General features: G+C 68.0%; 2 protein-coding genes across 2 annotated transcripts; one reads left to right on the plus strand and one right to left on the minus strand.

The window, feature by feature from the left end:
- Positions 1–4870: 4870 nt before the first annotated feature.
- Positions 4871–10538, plus strand: FOXP3 (forkhead box P3). The gene is made up of 10 exons (XM_054014751.1): positions 4871–4973; positions 5067–5165; positions 5319–5409; positions 6899–7028; positions 7347–7434; positions 7780–7860; positions 8033–8192; positions 8948–9024; positions 9194–9295; positions 10246–10538. The coding sequence occupies exons 1-10, from the start codon at positions 4881–4883 to the stop codon at positions 10453–10455; spliced, it is 1131 nt and encodes a 376-aa protein (XP_053870726.1). The 5' UTR covers positions 4871–4880; the 3' UTR covers positions 10456–10538.
- Positions 10539–10977: 439 nt separating this feature from the next.
- CCDC22 (coiled-coil domain containing 22) lies at positions 10978–21588 on the minus strand. Its single transcript, XM_054014947.1, is given in 22 exon segments — positions 10978–11181; positions 11277–11351; positions 11618–11677; positions 11905–12000; positions 12089–12196; positions 12646–12699; positions 12701–12736; positions 12738–12749; positions 12842–12868; positions 12870–12959; positions 13331–13450; positions 15386–15505; positions 16909–16971; positions 17260–17394; positions 17396–17461; positions 17729–17898; positions 18183–18249; positions 19334–19440; positions 19612–19744; positions 19943–20120; positions 20514–20596; positions 21532–21588. Coding segments are annotated over 21 exon segments (1881 nt in total). The 5' UTR covers positions 20564–20596; positions 21532–21588; the 3' UTR covers positions 10978–11067.
- Between the last annotated feature and the right edge of the window lie 400 nt (positions 21589–21988).

The raw sequence follows: 21988 nt of genomic DNA on the forward strand, positions 1-21988 counted from the left end.
ACACACCACTAAGTGGTCACACATGGAGACCTACACAACCATACTGACACACACACACACAACACCGCACAACCACATTGATACGCACACACAGAGACCAACACAAGCACACTGACACGCACACTGAGCACTACACAACCACACTGATACATGCACACAGCACTGCACAACCACAAAGACACACACAGTTCTACACAATCACACTCAGAAAGCTACACAACCACAGTGACACACACACACACACTGAGGACTACACAATCGCTTGCACAGCACTATACGATCACACCCAGAGACCTACACAACCACACTGACACACACAGCGCTACGCAATCACACTCAGAAACCTACACAACCACACTGACACTCACACACCGAGCACTACACAACCACATTGACACACGCACACCAAGCAATACACAATCGCACGCACACAGAGCACTACGCAATCACACCCACCCACCACTACACACTCAGGTATACAGTCGCACACCCACCACTACACAATCACACACACACTGATACACAATCTCTCTCTTGGACACACACACACACACCCCGGCACGCACACCCTCAGCCACACAGTCACACAGCATCACAACCGCAGACACGCAGTCTCACGCACACACCCAGGTCCGGCCCCGAGACAGGGGCTGCCAACCAGCCCCAGGGGCAACTGCTTGGCCGGCTACTCGAGCTCTCGCTGCCGGCGCATGTCACACACACACGTGCGATCAGACACACACACACACACACACTTTACCCATGATGGGCCTGTCTCTATGTGTGACACACACACACTTGTCGCCAAACTGGGAGCCAGGACTCCTGGGTTCTCACCCCAGTTCTGGGAGGGAAGTGGGGGCTGGTGGTTAGAGCTGGGAGCCAGGACTCCTGGGTTCTCTCCTTGGCTCTGGGAGGGGAGCGGGGGCTGGTGGGTTAGAGCGGAGGGGCTGGGAGCCAGGACTCCTGGGTTCTCTCCCGGCTCTGGGAGGGAAGTGGGGGCTGGTGGTTAGAGCAGGGGGGCTGGGAGCCAGGACTTCTGGGTTCTCTCCTGGCTCTGGGAGGGGAGGGGGGCTGGTGGGTTAGAGCGGAGGGGCTGGGAGCCAGGACTCCTGGGTTCTCTCCCGGCTCTGGGAGGGGAGGGGGGCTGGTGGTTAGAGCAGGGGGGCTGGGAGCCAGGACTTCTGGGTTCTCTCCTGGCTCTGGGAGGGGAGGGGGGCTGGTGGGTTAGAGCGGAGGGGCTGGGAGCCAGGACTTCTGGGTTCTCTCCCGGCTCTGGGAGGGGAGGGGGGGCTGGTGGGTTAGAGCAGGGGGGCTGGGAGCCAGGACTCCTGGGTTCTCTCCCCGCGCCATTAGCAACAAAACCCCATTTCTACGCACGGCAGGCACACTGCGCCCGTCCCGACTCCAATCCCTCAGCCCCTAATAACCCCCCGCAAAGCTGTTTCCTCCGGCGGGTGTGTGCGTGTGAGGGTGTGCACCCGCGCGTGTGTCTCTCTCGTGCGCTCTGTGGTTTTCTTTCCCTCACACGCTGATAGTTCTGTGGTAGCTTCTCGGTGCTCAGAAGCCTCGGGGACTGGGGCGCCGAAAACCCCGACTGAAAAGCTGGTGTTATTTTCGAGCAAAGAAAAAACCCCCACAAAGGGCACGCGGGGCACGCCGCCCTGGTGCTCCGTTTCCACTGAGTCACCGGCACCTCGGCAGCGCGGCCGCTCTAGGGCCGCCCTATAAATCCCCACCTGCGGGGCGCATTTCACACTGCTCCCCTGCCAGCCGGCATGCCGAGGAGCGCCGAGCGGTGAGTGGGGGGGGCTCGGGGCGCGCCCCGGCAGGCCGGAGGTGCCCGTCGGTCTTGTCGGGACACAGGGGGAGTCGTTTGGCTGATTTAAGGTCTGCCCCAGGGTCAATCCAGATTCACCCCTGATTTCAGTGGGGACAGGACTCAGCTCTGATCTCAGCTCCCCTGGGCTCAATCCAGAGTCACTCCTGATCACAGTAGGAGCAGGGCTGGATTCTGAGCCAAGCCCCCCAGGGTCAATCCAGAGTCACTCCTGATTGCACTAGGAGCAGGGCTGGATTCTAATCCAAGCCCCCCAGGGTGACTCCAGAGTCACTCCTGATTGCACTAGGAGCAGGGCTGGATTCGGAGCCTAGCCCCCCAGGGTCAATCCAGAGTCACTCCTGAGCGCAGTAGGACCAGGGCTGGATTCGGAGCCAAGCCACCCCGCCAAACAGCAGGATTTGAATAATGCGACGTGCCCGCATCCCAGCCCTGTGGATTGATCCAGACTCGAACTCCCGATTCCCACCCGGCTCCTGGGACGCAGACTCCGGCCTGGGTCCGTCTGGCTGTAGAGGCCCCTCAAGCGTGCGGCCGGGAGCTGAATTTCGCATTCGCACCACAGGGGAGGGGACCCCGGCCGGGCTGAACCAGCCCCTGCCCGACTCCGCTTTCCAATCCCCCAGTGGACGCCCACCGGGCCCACAAAACCCCCAGGACACAAACTGCAGCCGCCGGAACCGGGAAGAAATACCCAGCTCAGGGACTGGGCGCCCGGACACCTGGGTTCTCTCCCGGCTCTGGGAGGGGAGTGGGGGCTGGTGGTTAGAGCAGGGTGGGCTGGGAGCCCGGACTCCTGGGTTCTCTCCCCGGCTCTGGGAGGGGAGTGGGGGCTGGTGGTTAGAGCAGGGGGGGCTGGGAGCCAGGACTCCTGGGTTCTCTCCCCGGCTCTGGGAGGGGAGTGGGGGCTGGTGGGTTAGAGCAGGGGGGGCTGGGAGCCAGGACTCCTGGGTTCTCTCCCTGGCTCCGGGAGGAGAGTGGGGGCTGGTGGTTAGAGCGGGGGGGCTGGGAGCCAGGACTCCTGGGTTCTCTCCCTGGCTCTGGGAGGGGAGTGGAGGCTGGTGGTTAGAGCAGGGGGCTCTGGGAGCCAGGACTCCTGGGTTCTCTCCCTGGCTCTGGGAGGGGAGTGGGGGCTGGTGGCTAAAGCAGGGGGCGGGTTGGGAGCCAGGACTCCTGGGTTCTCTCCCCGGTTCTGGAAGGGGAGTGGGGGCTGCTGCTCAGAGCGTGCGGGTGGTCTGGGAGCCAGGACGCCTGGGTTCTCTGGGAGCGGAGTTGGGCCTGTGAGACCGGAGCTGGTTACTCGTGTGCGATCTCTCCAGGCCTAGTGTGATTCGAGCTTTGGGGAGGATCGGGGCAGGTGTGTGTGTGTGAAATTCAGCCTCCCACAGACCCGTGGGGCTAGGCTGGGGGCCTCGGGTCAGCAGGCTGCACCCCCCAGCTCCGTGCGTGCTGAGGCTCGGGGGGGCCACCCCAGATTTAACCCCCCAGGCTCCGCGTCCCATGCCGCTGACGTGGCCGGGTTCCGTGACGTCTGGGAAGCGGGGGCCGCGGTGAGAAATCGGACGCGGGGGCCAAACGGGACGTCACCCCGATTCTCGGAACCTGGCCCCGGCCCCGCCCCCGCTGCCGGGAAGCAGCTCGAAGCGGCCCCTGCCCTGGGGGCGGGGGAGTGGGGTCTAGTGGTTAGAGCAGGGGGAGGTGGGCAGGGTTGGGAGCCAGGACTCCTGGGTTCTCTCCTTGGCTCCAGGAGGGGAGTGGGGGCTGGTGGATTAGAGCAGGGGGGCTGGGAGCCAGGATTCCTGGGTTCTCTCCCGAGCTCCGGGAGCAGGGGGGGGGGGCTAGTGGTTGGGGGCAGGAAGGGGCGTGGGGGGCTGTGGGGAGCTTGCAGGGGTAGGTTATAGCTGGGGGTCAGAGCGCGGTGGGAGGTGCAGGGCTCAAGGTGTGGGGGAAATATGGGGGCGCTGTCTGGATTTGCCCCCCCCCGCCCCTCCCCCCCGTCGCTGTGTTTCTGCTCTCACCCACAATCCGGGGCCGCCCATCCGGAGAGTGTGTCATGTGTCCAGGCATGTTCACAATGACACGTGAGCCCTGCTGGGCCGGTGTGGGAGGGCCCCGAGCACACGGAGGAAATGCATGCATGTCATGGGGTCCACACGAGTGTGAACCATGAGAGGGCTCCGTGCACTGGCCGTGTGAGACGGGCCATAGATCCCATTGGCCCACGCGTGTCACGAGACTGCGCGGCCCTGGGCAGTCACGGGGGCAAAGACACGACTCCTACAGAGCCACGCACGTGTCCCAGGACGTGACACGTCGCACGGATCACAGGCACGCTGGATCCCGGACACAGGTGGTGGCGCTGTCAGGGGTCTGTCGCTCAAAACCCCACAGCCAGACCCACAGGTTGCTGCCCCCCTCGGGTGTCCCTCAGCCCCTCCCAACCAGCCCCCCACCCTCTCCATCCCTCTAACAAGCCCTCCCAGCCCCCAATCTCTCCCTCTCTCTCACCCCACATCCGCCCCCTGCCCCCCTCTCCCAGCTCTGGCTCAGACGTGTCTGGCTCATCAAGGCCCGTTTCCCCCAGCTGGGGTCACTAATTAGCCCCGCTGCTCGTCAGGGAGGTTGAGGGCTGCTAAGGTCCGTCTGGGCCCGGTGGCTCCCGGCCCCTGCGTGTGACACCACTCAGACCCGCACACGCATATTCCCCATGGGGCCACACAGGACACATTGCGTGGTTCGCACACGCACCAGTGTGCCTGCACGCTCACCGTGAAGCCACCCATCACATGTTGCACGGCTCCGTGCGCCTGGTGACCCCCCACACCATGGGAAACCGCTCACATGTGTGTGCTCCCCGTGACAGGCATGCGTCTCCTCCGTGCGTGTACATGTGACGTGTTGCACGGATCACACGTGAGCAGTGTGACCAGTCACACATGCGTGTGCTTCCTTGTAGCTTCTCCCACCCCCTCACCTGCCCTTTCTCCCCACAGCTTGTGCCAGGCCCCGATGCTCAGCCCCACGGCATCCCACGTGCCCCATGGCGACAACCCCCACCAGCCCGACTGGCAGAGCCCAGAACCGCCCCACGGTGCTCACCCGCGGAACCCGCGCCCCCGCCAGGAAGCAGCAGGTGGGTTCCCACATGGCTGGGGGGGGCACAGAGGGGGCAGCCTACCTCCCTCGCCCCCCAGAACTGAGAGCACCCCCCTTGTCTGCCCCACAGGTGCCACCATACCCCCTGGTGATGGGGGACCCTCAAACCACCCCCCACCTCCAGGCCCTACTCCAGGACACCCAGCGCCAGGCCCTGCTCATCCAACAGGTACCGCCGGACGCCTGGGTTCTCTCCCTGGTGCTGGGACGGGAGGGGAGGGGAGGGAGGACTAGTGGTAACAGCGGGGGGGGAGGGGGGCTGGGATCCTGGACTCCTGGGTTCTACCCCCCATTCACCCCCTCACTTTCCTCCCCCTCCCAGATCTCTCCGGAGCCCGGCGCCCGCCCCCCCATCCTGCAGCTGCAGCCCCCGGGCGTGCTGGTGGTGAGGTCCCACCACGGCTTGACACACGGTAACCGGGGGGTGGTGGGGTGTAGGGTGCCGGGGGGGGGGGTCTGGTGGGGGGGGCAGAGCAGCCCGGTGCCCTGGTCCTCCCCCCATTTGGTAGATAAATCTCTGATAACGTTCATGAGTTTACATTGCGCCTCTTCGTCACACCTTGTCGGGGGGTGTCACGGAGTATTGGGGGACTCAGGGCCCTGCACCCCCGGCTTCCTGCGATTCACCATGACTCTCAGCCAGCCAGTAAAGCAGAAGGTTTATTTGGATGACAGGAATACAGTCCAAGACAGGTCTTGCAGGCACAGACAACAGGGCCCCCCTCAGTTAGGTCCAGCTTGGGGTCCCAGGGCATCCCAGCCCACCCCCCTTTGGGGGGAGGGGGGTCAGAGCAATCTCTGCCTCCCAGCCATCTCTCCAGCCCGCTTCCAGCACTCTGCCTTCCGCGACCCCTCCCACAGCCTTTGTTCAGTTTCCCGGGCCCCGGAGTCACCTGGCCTCCAACCCCTTCCTGGGTTCTCATGTTACACGCTCAGGTATTCTCCTTCGGGCAGACTCCCATCCTCCAATGCAGACTATCCCAGCCACACTCCCCTGTCAGCATTCACAGACCACAGTAAGAACAGGCCCAGTTCGTCACAGGGGGCTACCCCCGTGGGACCTCGGTTTTCACGAGACTGTATCCGGGCCTGACGTAGGAGCTCTGCGTTGCCCTCGCTGTAATGTGATAGCCCTTGGCATAGACGAGAGAGAAGAAACAGGTCTTTTTGCTGGGAGTAGAACCAGATCTTCCCCCCCTTGATCAATGGCCCTGTTGAATGACCGAGGGGGGCTGAGGAAGGCGGCACCCCTGGGAGAGGGGCTGGAGCCAGACCCAGACCAAGGACCAGGAACATGTCCAGGGGCTCACTAGAGATCAGACACACTCCCGGCCTTGAGGGTCAGACGTCAGCACCTGCTTTTGGGAACCCCCCTGTGAATGGCCCCGGGACACCCCAGAGGGAGCAGCACAAAGGACCCACGGACACAGACACAGATTTTGAAGCCACTCTAAAAGTGAGGTGTCTTGCAGAGGACCTGGGGTCTCATCTTGTCAACGTGGGAGCGTCGATTCGGATCGACTACCCACCTCCTGCCCCACATCTAACTCACCTGGCCAGTGCAGGGAAGGGGAGCAACTCGTTAGTAACAACAGTGTGTGTGTGTGAGAGAGAGAGAGAGAGAGTGAGTGTGTGTGTGTGTGAGAGAGAGAGAGAGTGTGTGTGTGAGAGAGAGAGAGAGTGTGTGTGTGAGAGAGAGAGGGAGAGTGTGAGTGGGAGAGAGAGGGAGAGAGAGAGTTTGTGTGTGTGTGAGAGAGAGGGAGAGTGTGTGAGTGTGAGTGAGACCCGATGCATAGGGTGCAGGAATACCTATATTACTAATAAACGTGGCACTTTGCCTCACCCCTGAAAAGATCCTGGGTGGTGCTTTAAGGACAACAGTTTCGCCCCCCCTCGTTCCAGGGATGAACATAACGGGCATGGAGTGGATTCCGAGGGACCCACCTGCCCCCCGCTATGCCCCCCACTCCCCAGACCGGTCCCCCCCACAGCGCTGCCCCAGCCCCAGGGACCACAGCGGGCAGCATGAGAGGTGAGTGCTTCGGGAGGGGGCCTGGGAGCCAGGACTCCTGGGTTCTCTCCCTGGCTCTGGGAGGGGAGTGGGGTCTAGTGGTTAGAGCAGGAGGGGCCTGGGAGCCAGGACTCCTGGGTTCTCTCCCTGGCTCTGGGAGGGGAGTGGGGCCTGGTGGTTAGAGCGGGGGGGGACTGGGAGCCCGGACACTTGGGTTCTCCCCGGCTCTGTGAGAGGAGTGGGGGCTGGGAGCCCGGACGCCTGGGTTCTCCCAGCTCTGGGGGGGTGGGCTGGTGTGGGGGGGGTGGGGAACACCAACTGAGCTGTTGGTCTCGGCAGACGCCCCCGGCAGGACGCGCTCTGGGCACAGGACAAGGCAGCCCAGTGTCAACGGCAGAGGGAGCTGGTCGAGCACCTGGAGGAGCAGGTGAGGCGGGGGGGGGGACAATCGCAGCTGGGCGCTGCCTTGGGGAGAGGAGGCTGGGGGGATAATTGGGGCCAAGGGGCACCGGCATTGGAGATCATGGGGGGCTGCCCTGGGGGGCTCCCCTGTCACAGGCATTTAGGGTCTCGACGGCTCCTGCCCGGAGGGAGGGGCAGCTCGAACCACTGCCCTAGTGGCACTGCAGAGCATCATGGGAGTTGTCATCCAGGTGCATCATGGGAGTTGTAGTCCTGGTGCAGTGTGGGAGTTGTAGGACAGGAGGCTTCCCCTCAATCCCCCCCCTTTCCTGCTCCCCCAACTCACGTGTCCCCCTCTATCCCCCCACAGCTGGAGCGGGAGCGGCGGCGCCTGAGGGCCATGCAGGCCCAGCTGGCCATGACGGATGCCAGGGACCGAACCCTCGACCCAGTAAGAGCCGGGGCGGGGCGGGGAGGGGAGACGGGGTCAGAGCCCAGGGGTGGTGTCTGAGTTTTGGGCGGGGGGGAAGATGGAGTGGGGGTGGGGCTTGAGGCCCAGGGGGTCGCAGTCAGAATCCATGGGGCGGGGGGCCATATCACTTACCTGCCCCTCTCCCCCCCAGGCAATGTCAGCGAAGGGCCAGCACTGCCCCTCCCAACCCCCCACCCCCTCGGGCTGGACCCGGGCAGAAGCCGCCCTCCCTGCCCAGAAGGGGGCGCTGCAGACACCACTGACCCCCCAGACCCACCCCTGGGTCAGCCACGGCGCAGGTGTCTGCTCAGGTGAGCGGCTGGGGGACCGGATGCCTGGGTTCTCTCCTGGGCCTGGGAGGGGAGCGGGGGGCTGGTGGGTTAGAGCAGGGGGGCTGGGAGCCAGGACTCCTGGGTTCTCTCCTGGGTCTGGGAGGGGAGCGGGGGCTGGTGGGTTAGAGCAGGGGGGCTGGGAGCCAGGACTCCTGGGATCTCTCCTGGGTCTGGGAGGGGAGCGGGGGCTGGTGGTTAGAGTAGGGGGGGCTGGGAGCCAGGACTCCTGGGTTCTCTCCTGACTCTGGGAGGGAGCGGGGGCTGGTGGTTAGAGCAGGGGGGGCTGGGAGCCAGGACTCCTGGATTCTCTCCTGTCTCTGGGAGGGAGCGGGGGCTGGTGGTTAGAGCAGGGGGGGGCTGGGAGCCAGGACTCCTGGGTTCTCTCCCTGGCTCTGGGAGGGAGCGGGGGCTGGTGGTTAGAGCAGGGGGGGCTGGGAGCCAGGACTCCTGGGTTCTCTCCCCGGCTCTGGGAGGGGAGCGGGGGCTGGTGGTTAGAGCAGGGGGGGCTGGGAGCCAGGACTCCTGGGTTCTCTCCTGGCTCTGGGAGGAAAGTGGGGGCTGGGGGCCAGGACTCCTGGGCTGTTTTCCAGCTCTGGGAGGGGAGGGGAGGGGAGGGGGGGGTCAGTGTTGAGACCGCAGGGTGAGCGCTCGCCAGGGGAGGGGGGTAACACTGAGCCTGGTGGGGGGCGCATCACCCCGCATGATTGACAGCTCTGTTCTCCTCCCCACCCCAGACCTGGGCCCCACGCTGGAGTTTTATCGGCTCAGCAGGGCCCGGCCGCCCTTTACCTACGCGATGCTGATCCGCTGGGTGAGTGCCTGGGGGGGGCTGCTCCCCCCCGCCCCATTGGTCCCTTCCCCCCACCCCTCCATCATCCCCTCAGCTTCCCTGCCCAGCCACGAGAGGGGGCCCCCTCCAGCCCCAGTGCCTGAGGGGAACGAGCTCCCCCCAGCCCTGACCGCCCCCGTCTGTCCCACAGGCTATTCTGGGATCCCCCCACCGGCAGCTGACGCTGAACGAGATTTACCAGTGGTTCAGCCGCATGTTTGGCTACTTCCGCTACAACACGGCCACCTGGAAGGTGAGGGGCTGCGGGTCGGGAGTGAGGGGGCACCGGCAGAGCTGGGGGGGGCAGGGGCTGCGGGTCGGGAGTGAGGGGCACCGGCGGGGCTGGGCTGGCAGGGGCTGCGGGTCGGGAGTGAGGGGCACCGGCGGGGCTGGGCTGGCAGGGGCTGCGGGTCGGGAGTGGGGGGCACCGGCGGGGCTGGGGGGGGGGCAGGGCTGGGCTGGCAGGGGCTGCGGGTCAGGAGTGAGGGGCACCGGCAGAGCTGGGGGAGCGGGGCTGGGCTGGCAGGGGCTGCGGGTCGGGAGTGAGGGGCACCGGCAGAGCTGGGGGAGCGGGGCTGGGCTGGCAGGGGCTGTGGGTCGGGAGTGAGGGGCACCGGCAGAGCTGGGGGAGCGGGGCTGGGCTGGCAGGGGCTGCGGGTCGGGAGTGAGGGGCGTCGGCGGGGCTGGGCTGGCAGGGGCTGCGGGTCGGGAGTGAGGGGCACCGGCGGGGCTGGGGGGGCGGGTAGGGCTGGGCTGGCAGGGGCTGCGGGTCGGGAGTGGGGGCGCCGGCAGGGCTGTAGGGGGGCAGGGCTGGGCTGGCAGGGGCTGCGGGTCGGGAGTGAGGGGTGCCGGCAGAGCTGGGCTGGGCTAGCAGGGGGCTGTGGGTCAGGAGTGAGGGGCGCCGGTGGGGGGGGCTGCGGGTCAGGAGTGAGGGGCACCGGCAGGGCTGGGGGGGGGCAGGGGCTGCGGGTCGGGAGCGAGGGGCACCGGCAGAGCTGGGGGGGGGGCAGGGGCTGCGGGTCGGGAGCGAGGGGCACCGGCAGAGCTGGGGGGGGCAGGGCCGGGGGGGGGCAGGGCCGGGGCTAGCAGGGGGCTGTGGGTCAGGAGTGAGGGGCGCCGGTGGGGGGGGGGCTGTGGGTCGGGAGTGGGGGGCACTAGGCACTCAGGGGGCTGCAGTTCCCCTGACCCCCCTCCCCCCCCCAGAACGCCGTGCGACACAACCTGAGCCTGCACAAGTGCTTCGTGCGAGTGGAGCACGTGAAAGGCGCCGTGTGGACCGTGGACGAGGCCGAGTTCCAGAAGAAGCGGAGCCAGCGACCTCCCCCGTACGGTGCCCCGGGGTGGGCGGGGCCTCCCGCGAGCCACGCCCCAGAGGGGGGGTCGGCATGGGGTGGGCAGGGCCCCAGCCATTAGCCACGCCCCCAGGGATCCAGCAGGGTGGGCGGGGCCCCAGGCATTAGCCACGCCCTGGGGACCAGCAGGAGAGGGCGGGGCTCCAGCCATTAGCCACACCCCCAGGGGGGGTCCATCTGGGGAGGGCCAGGCCAAAATATGCTAGCCACGCCCCTTTCCCTCCTCACCTTTTCTCTCCCCCCCCCCCCACCAGGTACCTGGAGCTGAAGCACCTGCTGCCCCCCCCTGCCCTTCACGCCCCCCCCCCCGATGAGACGCCCCCAGGGCAGCTCCAGCGGCTGAGACCCCCCATGAATGCGGGGGGGACGGACGGACGGGGCCCCCCACGACTGGACCCAGGAGCTGCCTGCAAAACCACGGACTTTATTGGCCTCGTTCCAGGAGGGGAAGGGGGGGGACACGCTGCACCCCTGCCACAGCCACCTTGGGCCGAGGCTGGGGGGAATAAAGGGAGCAAAATCCAGCGCCCAGACTCAGCTGCTGCGGGGGGGGGGGGGGGGGTCTGCTGCCGCAGCTGGCAGGGAGAGAAATGGGGGGGTCACCCCGGCAGCTGGGGGTGGGGGCAGTGGAGAATGGGGGGGGCCCAGCGGAGGGGCGTTATATGCAGCCGTCTCAGGGGTCCCGGCTCCTCCCCAGCAGTGCCGCGTTCTCCTGCCGCAGGGCCCGGTAGTCGCCCAGGATCCGCTCCAGGTTGGCCAAGGTCTTCTTGGCCCCCTCGCTCTCGATCTGGGGGGGGGGCAGAATTAACTCCTTCAGCGCTGGAGCCAGGAGGGCCCCCTGCCCCCCCCCCAGCCTCCGGGCCTGTTTCCCCCGACTCTCACCTGCTCCTCCAGGTCCCGGATCTCCCGCTGGATGGCGCCCGCGTCCTCTATCGTCTGGATTAGCTGGCTGCAGTTCTGGGGGGGGCGCGGGGGGGGCAGCAGGACAGGGGTTAATGAGCCCCCCCCCAGGCTGCGGCAGCCCCACCCCCACACTGGTCCCCTAGATCCACTCCTGCGTCTCTGGTACCCCCAGGCCCCCCCAGCCTATGAGAGCTGCCCCTCTCTGCCTGCCCGAGACACCCCCACCCCCCAGGTGTGGCCCCTCCAGCAGCTTCCCCCATCCCCCATACTCTGCCCCCCCGCGACACCCCCACCCCCCAGCTCTGCCCCCCCACACTCACCTCGTGAAGAGCGGCCAGGTACTTATAGGCTTTCCGGACCGACTCGTCCCGCTTGGCATCCTGGGGGGGCACAGAGACAAGAGGGGGTCAGGACTCCGCTCCTCCCCCACCTTACCCCCCCAGCCAGCCCCCCCATGCCCCCTGCTCACCCTCCTCTCTCTACCCCCCAGGGGGCCCCTTTGGGGATCCCTCCACAACCCCTCCCCCCAGTGACCCCCAGGGGAGCACCCCGTACGGCCCCCCCCCGGCACCCCACCTCTCCCCGCCCCTCCCCAGGGGCCTCCCACCTTGAAGACCAGCTCGTCGGTGACGGCGAAGGTCCGGTCCAGCTTCCCGGTCAGCCCGTTGATCTCCTTCTGCAGGGCCCGGGTGTGCGACAGGATCTGGGGGCCGGGGGAGAGAGCTACTACCGCTGCCATGGCGTGGGGGGGCCGCCCCAGCACCGCTGCAGCCGGGGGAGGGGGCAGGTACCTTGGTGATCTCCTCTTTCTGCTTGCCGATGTTGCCCACGATCTCCAGGATGCGCTGCGTGTAGGCCGCCCGCGACACGTCCTTGGGGAGCGACTCCAGCTCCGTCAGCTGGGGGGGCGGGGGGTCAGCGTCTGCCCCAGCCCCCCCCGGGCCCAGCCTCAATTCTCCCGCGGCTGCGCCCAGGGAGGTGCAAAACCAGCGTGCAAAGAGCCCCTCCCACCCCCCAGCTGGGCATGCAAATCACACCCAGCCAGCCCCAGGCGGGTGTGCAAAGGGCCCCCCCACCCCCCGGGCAGGCGTGCAAATCACACCCAGCCAGCCCCAGGCGGGCGTGCAAAGGGCCCCCACCCCCCGGGCAGGTGTGCAAATCACACCCAGCCAGCCCCAGGTGGGTGTGCAAAGAGCCCCTCCCACCCCCCCCCGGGCAGGCGTGCAAATCACACCCAGCCAGCCCCAGGTGGGCATGCAAAGGGCGCGTGCCCAGTTCACCCACCCCGGGCCTTGTGCCAGGCCCCGCCCCCCCGAGGCCCCACCCCCGCGCCAGAGGCCCCGCCCACCAGCTGCCGGCACAGATCCTCCTTGCGTCGGGCCTCGGCAGCCGCGCTCCGGCCCTCGCTCGTGCAGGGCCTGGATCTCCGAGACGCGCCGGGGTCGACTCCAGCTGCGGGGGGACAGGGGGGGGGGTCAGCAGAGGAGGGGCCACCCCCAGCGAGGAGCCCCGCCCCCGCGGAGAAGCCCCGCCCCCACGCTCACCTGGCGGGAATGGCGGGCGGCCCGGAGGGTGACGATACTGATCCACGAGCGGCCCCCGGCGCGTCTCCCACTGCGCGGCCAGGTGCACCAGGCGCTGAGCGCTGCTCTCCACCAGCAGCTGGGGGGGCGGGGGGGGTCAGCACCGCCCCGACTTCCCAGCCCCCCCAACATCCCCCATCCTCCCGCCCCCCCCACTTCCCCAGCCCCCCCCCAACATCCCCCGTCCTCCCGGCCCCCCCACTTCCCCAGGCCCCCCAACATCCCGTCCTCCCGGCCCCCCCACTTCCCAGGCCCCCTAACACCCCATCCTCCCATTATCCCCTTAACCCTGCACACCCCCCTCCAACCCCAGTGCCCCCCCAGCGTACCCCCCCCAGTCCCCCGGGCCCACTCCCACAAACTTCCTCCTCCCCAAGTGCACCCCAGAGCCCCCTCCCTGATACCCCTCCCCCGCAGCCCGTCCATCCCGGGCTCAGCCCCCCCCAGTACCTGCAGCTTGGCCAGGTTGTTCTCAGCCTGGGGGAGCAGCTCCAGGGCCCGGCTCTTCACCTGCAGGGTCTGTTTGCGCCCCCCCAGAGCCAGCCGCTGCTGCCGCAACCCCGCCTCCGCCTGGGGGCAGAGAGATCAGGGGAGCATGACCCCCCCCAGCACCCCCCTGGCCCCGCTTCCCCCTGGGGGCAGAGAGATCAGGGGAGCATGACCCCCCCAGCACCCCCCTGGCCCCGCTTCCCCCTGGGGGCAGAGAGATCAGGGGAGCACGACCCCCCCCAGCACCCCCCTGGCCCCGCTTCCCCCTGGGGGCAGAGAGATCAGGGGAGCATGACCCCCCCAGCACCCCCCTGGCCCCGCTTCCCCCTGGGGGCAGAGAGATCAGGGGAGCACGACCCCCCCCAGCACCCTCCTGGCCCCGCTTCCCCCTGGGGGCAGAGAGATCAGGGGAGAATGACCCACCCCAGCACCCCCCTGGCCCCGCTTCCCCCTGGGGGCAGAGAGATCAGGGGAGCACGACCCCCCCCAGCACCCTCCTGGCCCCGCTTCCCCCTGGGGGCAGAGAGATCAGGGGAGCACGACCCCGCCCCCCCCGCCCCGCTTCCCCCTGGGGGCAGAGAGATCAGGGGAGCACGACCCCCCCCAGCACCCTCCTGGCCCCGCTTCCCCCTGGGGGCAGAGAGATCAGGGGACCACGACCCCGCCCCCCCCGCCCCGCTTCCCCCTGGGGGCAGAGAGATCAGGGGAGCACGACCCCGCCCCCCCCGCCCCGCTTCCCCCTGGGGGCAGAGAGATCAGGGGAGCACGACCCCCCCCAGCACCCTCCTGGCCCCGCTTCCCCCTGGGGGCAGAGAGATCAGGGGAGCACGACCCCGCCCCCCCCCGCCCCGCTTCCCCCTGGGGGCAGAGAGATCAGGGGAGCACGACCCCGCCCCCCCCCGCCCCCGCTTCCCCCTGGGGGCAGAGAGATCAGGGGAGCATGACCCCCCCCAGCACCCTCCTGGCCCCGCTTCCCCCTGGGGGCAGAGAGATCAGGGGAGCACGACCCCGCCCCCCCCGCCCCGCTTCCCCCTGGGGGCAGAGAGATCAGGGGAGCATGACCCCCCCCAGCACCCTCCTGGCCCCGCTTCCCCCTGGGGGCAGAGAGATCAGGGGAGCACGACCCCACCCCCCCCGCCCCGCTTCCCCCTGGGGGCAGAGAGATCAGGGGAGCACGACCCCCCCCAGCACCCCCCTGGCCCCGCTTCCCCCTGGGGGCAGAGAGATCAGGGGAGCACGACCCCGCCCCCCCCGCCCCGCTTCCCCCTGGGGGCAGAGAGATCAGGGGAGCACGACCCCCCCCAGCACCCCCCTGGCCCCGCTTCCCCCTGGGGGCAGAGAGATCAGGGGAGCACGACCCCGCCCCCCCCCGCCCCCGCTTCCCCCTGGGGGCAGAGAGATCAGGGGAGCACGACCCCGCCCCCCCGCCCCGCTTCCCCCTGGGGGCAGAGAGATCAGGGGAGCACGACCCCGCCCCCCCCGCCCCGCTTCCCCCTGGGGGCAGAGAGATCAGGGGAGCACGACCCAGCCCCCCCGCCCCGCTTCCCCCTGGGGGCAGAGAGATCAGGGGAGCACGACCCAGCCCCCCCGCCCCGCTTCCCCCTGGGAGCAGAGAGATCAGGGGAGCACGACCCAGCCCCCCCGCCCCGCTTCCCCCTGGGGGCAGAGAGATCAGGGGAGCACGACCCCGCCCCCCCCGCCCCGCTTCCCCCTGGGAGCAGAGAGATCAGGGGAGCACGACCCCGCCCCCCCCCGCCCCGCTTCCCCCTGGGGGCAGAGAGATCAGGGGAGCACGACCCAGCCCCCCCGCCCCGCTTCCCCCTGGGAGCAGAGAGATCAGGGGAGCACGACCCCCCCGGACCCCCCTCAGCCCCGCCTCCATCTGGGAGCGGGGAGATCAGGGCAGCACGACCCCCCCCCCCCCGGCCCCGCCTCTGCCTGGGGGCAGAGATCAGGGTGCCCGGCCCCCCCAGACATGGCCCCCCCCGCCCATGGAGAAATGCCCCTGGCTCTCACCTGGCTGAGGCTCAGCTCCAGGACCTTCACCTCCCCCCCCACGGCGTCCATCTCGGCCTCCAGGCGCTGCAGCTCCCCCCGCAGGTTGGCCAGCTCCTCCTCCTGCCGCGCCTGCACCTCCTTGGGAGGGAGAGGACGGGGTCTCTAGGCCAGCATGGAGGGGCAGTGGGGAGCACCCTGGGAACAGCCCCCCCACCAGCTGGCCAAGTCCTACCAGGGGGCAGGGGAGGAGAACCCGCCATCATTAGGGTCCAGGGTTAACGACCAGGCAGGTGGGAGCTCTGAACTCCCAGTTGTGTTGGGGTCCCCCAGAGCACCATCCCGCACCCTGTATCGAGGTCCCCCGTCCCCCAACTGCTGAGAGCTCCCCCTCCCCTGCTCTTTATGGGGGTCCCCCTCTCTCCAGCAAGCACCCCCTGTGACGTTGTGCACGCCATATGATTTTATAAAAATATGCTAAGGAGTGACTATGACGCAATTGGAACATGCTTCACGCCAAAGGGCTCTCGTACGGGACAATCTCCGGAGCGTGGCCGTCGTGTCTGTATAAATGTCTCACTCGTGGATCTGGGACTAGAAATATGAACTAACTCGGGGGGCCTGTTGTCATGATGCCAAGTGGGGGCCGTTCCTGGTGGCTCCCGTTAGCCGGGACAATTGGCTGGGGGTGGCTCTGTTTGCAGGCAGGGCCCTGGGAGCCAGGCTTGGGGGGATCCCAGGACATGTGACCATGTCACCCGGGCCTGGAATCCATCTTAACCCTGGGGCTTTTCCAGTGGGGGGGACGGGACCCGGAGGGACGAAGGGTTCCTGCCTTGGGCCAAGGCGATATAAGGGGGGGGACAGAAGAAAGGGGGGCGGCAGTCATGAGAAACCCCCCAGCTCCCCCCTGAGCTGGAACAAGGGCCGTGCCGGGGGGGGGGGGGGGGGTCGGGCCCAGACTAGGAAGGGGTCTAGGCTGTGAAAGAAGCTCATTGGAACATCTCAGAGGCTGAGATTTTATCTGGACTCAGTTGTGTTACTGTATTAGGCTGAGATTTGTGCGTTTTATTCTATATTGCCGGGTAACTTACTTTGTTCTGTCTGTTACTACGTGGAGCCACCGAAATCCCACTGTCTGTATTTAATAAAATCACTCTTTACTTATTAATTAACTCCGAGTGTGTGTTAATACCGGGGGGGGGGGGGCGGGGGGGCACAGCCATGCGTCTCTCTAGGGGGGGGACAATTCATGAGTTTACCCAGCATAAGCTTTACACGGGGTATTGGGGTTAGACCCCATTGGGCGTCGGGGGGCTAAAGGCGGGAGCCCCCCTGTGAGCGGCTGTGGGGCGTGGGTCAGGCCCTGGGGCTGGGCGGGAGCAGCCGGGCAGGTCTGGCTCAGCAAGTCGGGGGGCTGGGGCCCCGAGCTGGCAGGGAAGCAGAGGTGGTCTGGGCACATCAGGTGGCAGCTCCCAGGGGGTTTCTGTGACCCAACCCGTCACACCCCCCACCCTGCCCCGAACTGGGGTCCCCCCTGCTACCTGCTCCGAGGTCTTGGAAGACGGGAGAGTTTCCACCGGCGCCTGCATCTGCCCCACAAGTTCCTGAGGGTCCTGAGGGGCCACAAGGGGGCAGTCACAGGGGGCCTCTCCCCTCAGCCCCCCAACCACCGCCCCCCCAAATTTCCCAGAGTCCCTCCAGAGCCTGGAAAACTCCACCCCCCATTCCCTCCCCGGCCCCCCAAATTCCCAAGTGTCCCCCAACCTCCTAGGTAGCCCCTAACCCCCACAATCCCCCATCCACCCAGACACACCCAAAGTCTGCCCAGTACCCCGAGTTCTGAGCCCCCCAGCCCCTCCCCATGCCCCACAGCCCCCCAACTCCCCCAGTACCTGTTCGTGCGCCAGCCGCTGGGCGTGGCTGAAGCGGGACCCCTTGGCGAGGGGCCCCCCGGTGCCCCCCATGCCCAGCAGCTGGGCCAGGTCGGGCGCCCCTGGCTGGGGGGGGCCGGCGGCGCCGTGGGGGGGGGGCGGCCTGACGCAGCTGGTCCAACAGGCGGCGCTGGAGCCGCTGACGCTTCCACTGCACGTACTCCTGGGGGGAGTGGGGGGGTCAGTGCGACTGGGGGACCCCTCTGCAGCAACCCCCCCCGGGCATGTACTCCTGGGGGGAGGGGGGGGTCAGTGCGACTGGGGGACCCCTCTGCAGCAACCCCCCCGGGCATGTACTCCTGGGGGGAGGGGGGGTCAGTGCAACTGGGGGACCCCTCTGCAGCAACCCCCCCGGGCATGTACTCCTGGGGGCCAGAGGACCCCAAACCCCTCCCCCCACAAACATCTGGGCAAGAGCCCCCCCCCTCACCTTGGGGGGCAGGCGAGACGCCAGCCCCTGGCTCTGCCAGTCGGCCTCCCAGTCGTGCTGCGCCCCCAGGTCGCCTGCGTGTCGCTCCAGCAGGGAGGGGGCCACAGCGCCCGGCTGGGGGGGCTGGGCCGGCACCGGGGGCAGGAACCCCCCGAAAAACTCCCGGCGCTCTGGGGGGGGGTAGACATAGAGGTCAGAGCCCGCCCCCTGCCCCAGAGTCAGGCCCCCCACCTCCCACCCATGCCCCCAGCCCGACCCCACCCTGCTCCCACACACGCCCCCTTGTGCCCCCAATCCAGCCCCCCAGGGCCCACAGACCCCTCCCCCCAGCCTACCCGAACTCAATCCATACCCCCCTGCCTCAACCCCGCCCCGGCTCCCACTCACTCCCCCTCAATCCATGCCCCCTCCATGCCTCTGTGCCCCAATCCCCCCCCCCCCCCACGTCACCTACCAACCGGCCCCAAATCGCGGGGCAGGACCAAGGGGTGGGCGTGAAACGGTTTCAGCAGAGAGGTGCCCTGTGGGGAGAAAACCAATGCCGTTAGCCTGTGGAACTGCCTGCCACAGGATCATTTGAGAGAGGAAAGGGGGGCGCTGCCAGGGGATGCCTGTGGGGTGAATCCCAGCTGGGGGGGCGGGGAGGGTTATGGGGTGGTAGCACCTCGCAGATAGAGAGCAATGATTGGCCAGTTCCACCGGATGGGGGCGAGGCAATGCTGGTGCAAAATAGGAAGTCCCGTCCCGCCCGCAGAACCACTTCTGCTCAGCTCTGCACCAGGTTTGGGAGGGGCCCCGGCAGGGCAGGCTGGACCAAGCCCCGGCAGCGAACGCCCCGAAATCCAACCAGTGCCTTCGGGGAGATCGGAACTGGATCGAGCTGGTTAACGGCCCGAACCTGAACCATCCACCATCCTCCCAACCCGCCTCTGACGCTCCGGCATTAACCCGAAGGAAGGTTTGTAATGACAACGGAATTCGACCCCGAATCCGTCAGTGTTATAAACACGAGGATTCACCCGCCTCGTGTTACGTGAAATGTGTCGAGTTCGTTCCCAGCTCTGGGTTTTCTATTTCACTAGACACTAAATACCGTCCAGACTGTCTCTGTGACAGAAATCGTTCTAGTCACTTACGCCAGAGCCCGTTTCCCGACGGATTAGCACTGGGCGCCGCTCTCGTTCGAATAGATTATCAGCGCGTTTAGTACGCCAGGTGGAAACGTACAATACACGAACGATACGTTACATCGTTCATTAAAGAAACGATCGCTGGTACATTGTACATTAGAGCTACAGGCGAAACAGAAATGGAGTATTGTCCCAGACATAACATTCAATACGTTACGTCAAGTTTAATAGTCACAGATCACGGTGTAGAGATAAATTCTGCATTATATTTACTCTAGACTAGGACAGGAGAATGTAATTAATGAATTAATTAGAATACAATTATGCACATTCAGTCCATGGGAGGTGGCTGCCGGGGACCGAACCCAGCCGGGACGCCGGGGTAGATGGGCCCGTGGGGCTGCGCCGGCTGTGGTGGGGATACAGGGCTCGCTGGCTGGATGCGTGGGACTGAATCTGGGGGGGTTGGACCCACCTGCAGCCGCTGTAGCCGGGGGGTGCGGCAGGCGGGGGGTACCCAGGGCGTCCCCAGCTGCTCCTTGATCGTCGCGGCGATGGCACGGAGTAGCCCGGCCGACTTCCCTGCAAGGGGGGCAAAGGTCACGGCCAGCGCCGCCGCCGCCCCCCTCCCCCCCGCCATGGCCCCTGCCTCCTACCCCATAGATCCCCCCTCCCCCTCTGATCCGCCCCCCCCGACACACCTTCAACCCCGCCGTGAGGCCCCTCCCCACACTCCACAAGCCCCCCGGGTACCGGCCGGCTGCCTGGCGTCCTCAGCGTCGTCCCTGGGCAGCTTCTCCACCAGGAACAGCAGGAGGCGCCGGATCTCGGGCTCGCTGCTGTACAGGAAAGTCTGGTACCCGACTTCACCCTGGTAGCCCAGCTCCTGGGGGGCGGGGGGGGAGAGCGTCAGGACGCCTGGGTTCTCTGCCTGGCTCGGGGAGGGGAGTGGGGTCTAGTGGTTAGAGCAGGAGGGGGCTGGGAGCCAGGACTCCTGGGTTCTCTGCCCGGCTCTGGGAGGGGAGTGGGGGCCTGGTGGTTAGAGAAGGTGGGGGCTGGGAGCCCGGACTCCCGGGTCTCTCACCTGGCAGGCCTGGGCCAGGCTGGTGCCGACGCGGAACCGGGCCGACATGCCGGGGGGCAGCACGTGGCCAAGGCTGGCGCCCAGCGACGGGTGAATGACGCGGAGGCATCGCACTACCGACTCCACGATCAGCTCCGTGGTGAACTCCTGCAGGCTCTGCACCTCCTCAGGGACCTGCCTGTGGGGAGCCGGGAACCGCCATCACACAGCCCCCACGGCGGGCAGGGACCCGGCGCCACGCAGCACCCACCTCTGGGGCGCGGCAGCTAGGAAACAGCCGCACAGAACGCCGCAGAGGGATGGCTCGCCCAGCACTGGAATTCGACCAGCACTGATGGGTGGGGAGAGCACCCCCTGCCGAGCCCCACGCCCTGCCCCATGGCACCCCCCAGCCCCACTGAGCCCCCCACCCTGCTTCCTGCCCCATGGCGTCCCCCAGCCCTGAGCGCCAGGGGAGAGTCCCCCGCTGAGTCTCATGGCATCCCCCAGCCCCACTGAGCCCCCCACCCTGCTTCCCGCCCCACGGCACCGCCCAGCCCCCCAGCGCCCCCCAGCAGGGGGCAGGGCTTACGTTCCGGAGAGGCGGAGTGAGTGGATGAGGATCTTGTCAACCTCGTCCATAATGGGCGGGGAGGGGCCCCCAAGCAGCGACCCCTGGGGGGGGGGGGGAAGAGAGAGAGAGAGAGTGGGATTCGCACCCGGAACTGGGGGGCACAGCGGGGCTCAGGTAGGCGGAGGGATCTGGGGGGCACAGCTGGGGGGGGCTGTGCCGAGGCTGGGGGGCCGGGGGGCACAGCTGGGGGGGCTGTGCCGAGGCTGGGGGGCCGGGGGGCACAGCTGGGGGGAGATGTGCCGAGGCGGGGGGGCCGGGGGGCACAGCTGGGGGGAGATGTGCCGAGGCGGGGGGGCCGGGGGGCACAGCTGGGGGGGATGTGCCGAGGCGGGGGGCCGGGGGCACAGCTGGGGGGAGATGTGCCGAGGCGGGGGGGGCGGGGGGCACAGCTGGGGGATGTGCAGAGGCGGGGGGGCGGGGGGCACAGCTGGGGGGGATGTGCAGAGGCGGGGGGGCGGGGGGCACAGCTGGGGGATGTGCAGAGGTTGGGGGCGGGGGGCACAGCTGGGGGGGCTGTGCAGAGGCTGGGGGGGCGGGGGGCACAGCTGGGGGGGATGTGCAGAGGCGGGGGGGCGGGGGGCACAGCTGGGGGATGTGCAGAGGTTGGGGGGCGGGGGGCACAGCGGGGGGGCCGGGGGGCACAGCTGGGGGGAGATGTGCCGAGGCGGGGGGGCGGGGGGCACAGCTGGGGGATGTGCAGAGGTTGGGGGGCGGGGGGCACAGCTGGGGGGGATGTGCAGAGGCGGGGGGGCGGGGGGCACAGCTGGGGGATGTGCAGAGGCGGGGGGGCGGGGGGCACAGCTGGGGGATGTGCAGAGGTTGGGGGGCGGGGGGCACAGCTGGGGGGGCTGTGCAGAGGCTGGGGGGGCTGTGCAGAGGCGAGGGGGCGGGGGGCACAGCTGGGTTCAGGGGCGGAGGGATGTGGGGGGCAGAGCTGAGGGTCGGGGGGGTCCCGGGGGGGCTGGGTCACACTCACAGGTTCCCTCTTTGCGCTTCTGCGGCCACGGAGTCACAGGAGCTGCTGCAAGGGCCGCTGGGATGTGTAGTCCGGCCCCGCCCCCAGCCCGGTGCATGCTGGGATGTGTAGTCCGGCCCCGCCCCCAGCCCGGTGCATGCTGGGATGTGTAGTCCGGCCCCGCCCCCAGCCCGGTGCATGCTGGGATCTGTAGTGCGGCCCCGCCCCCAGCCCGGTGCATGCTGGGGTGTGTAGTCCGCCCCCGCCCCCAGCCCGGTGCATGCTGGGATGTGTAGTCCGGCCCCGCCCCCAGCCCGGTGCATGCTGGGGTGTGTAGTCCGGCCCCGCCCCCAGCCCGGTGCATGCTGGGGTGTGTAGTCCGGCCCCGCCCCCAGCCCGGTGCATGCTGGGGTGTGTAGTCCGCCCCCGCCCCCAGCCCGGTGCATGCTGGGATCTGTAGTCCAGCCCCGCCCCCAGC

The sequence above is a fragment of the Malaclemys terrapin genome (genome assembly GCF_027887155.1).
Source record: "Malaclemys terrapin pileata isolate rMalTer1 chromosome 20 unlocalized genomic scaffold, rMalTer1.hap1 SUPER_20_unloc_1, whole genome shotgun sequence".
Lineage (NCBI taxonomy): Eukaryota > Metazoa > Chordata > Testudines > Emydidae > Malaclemys > Malaclemys terrapin.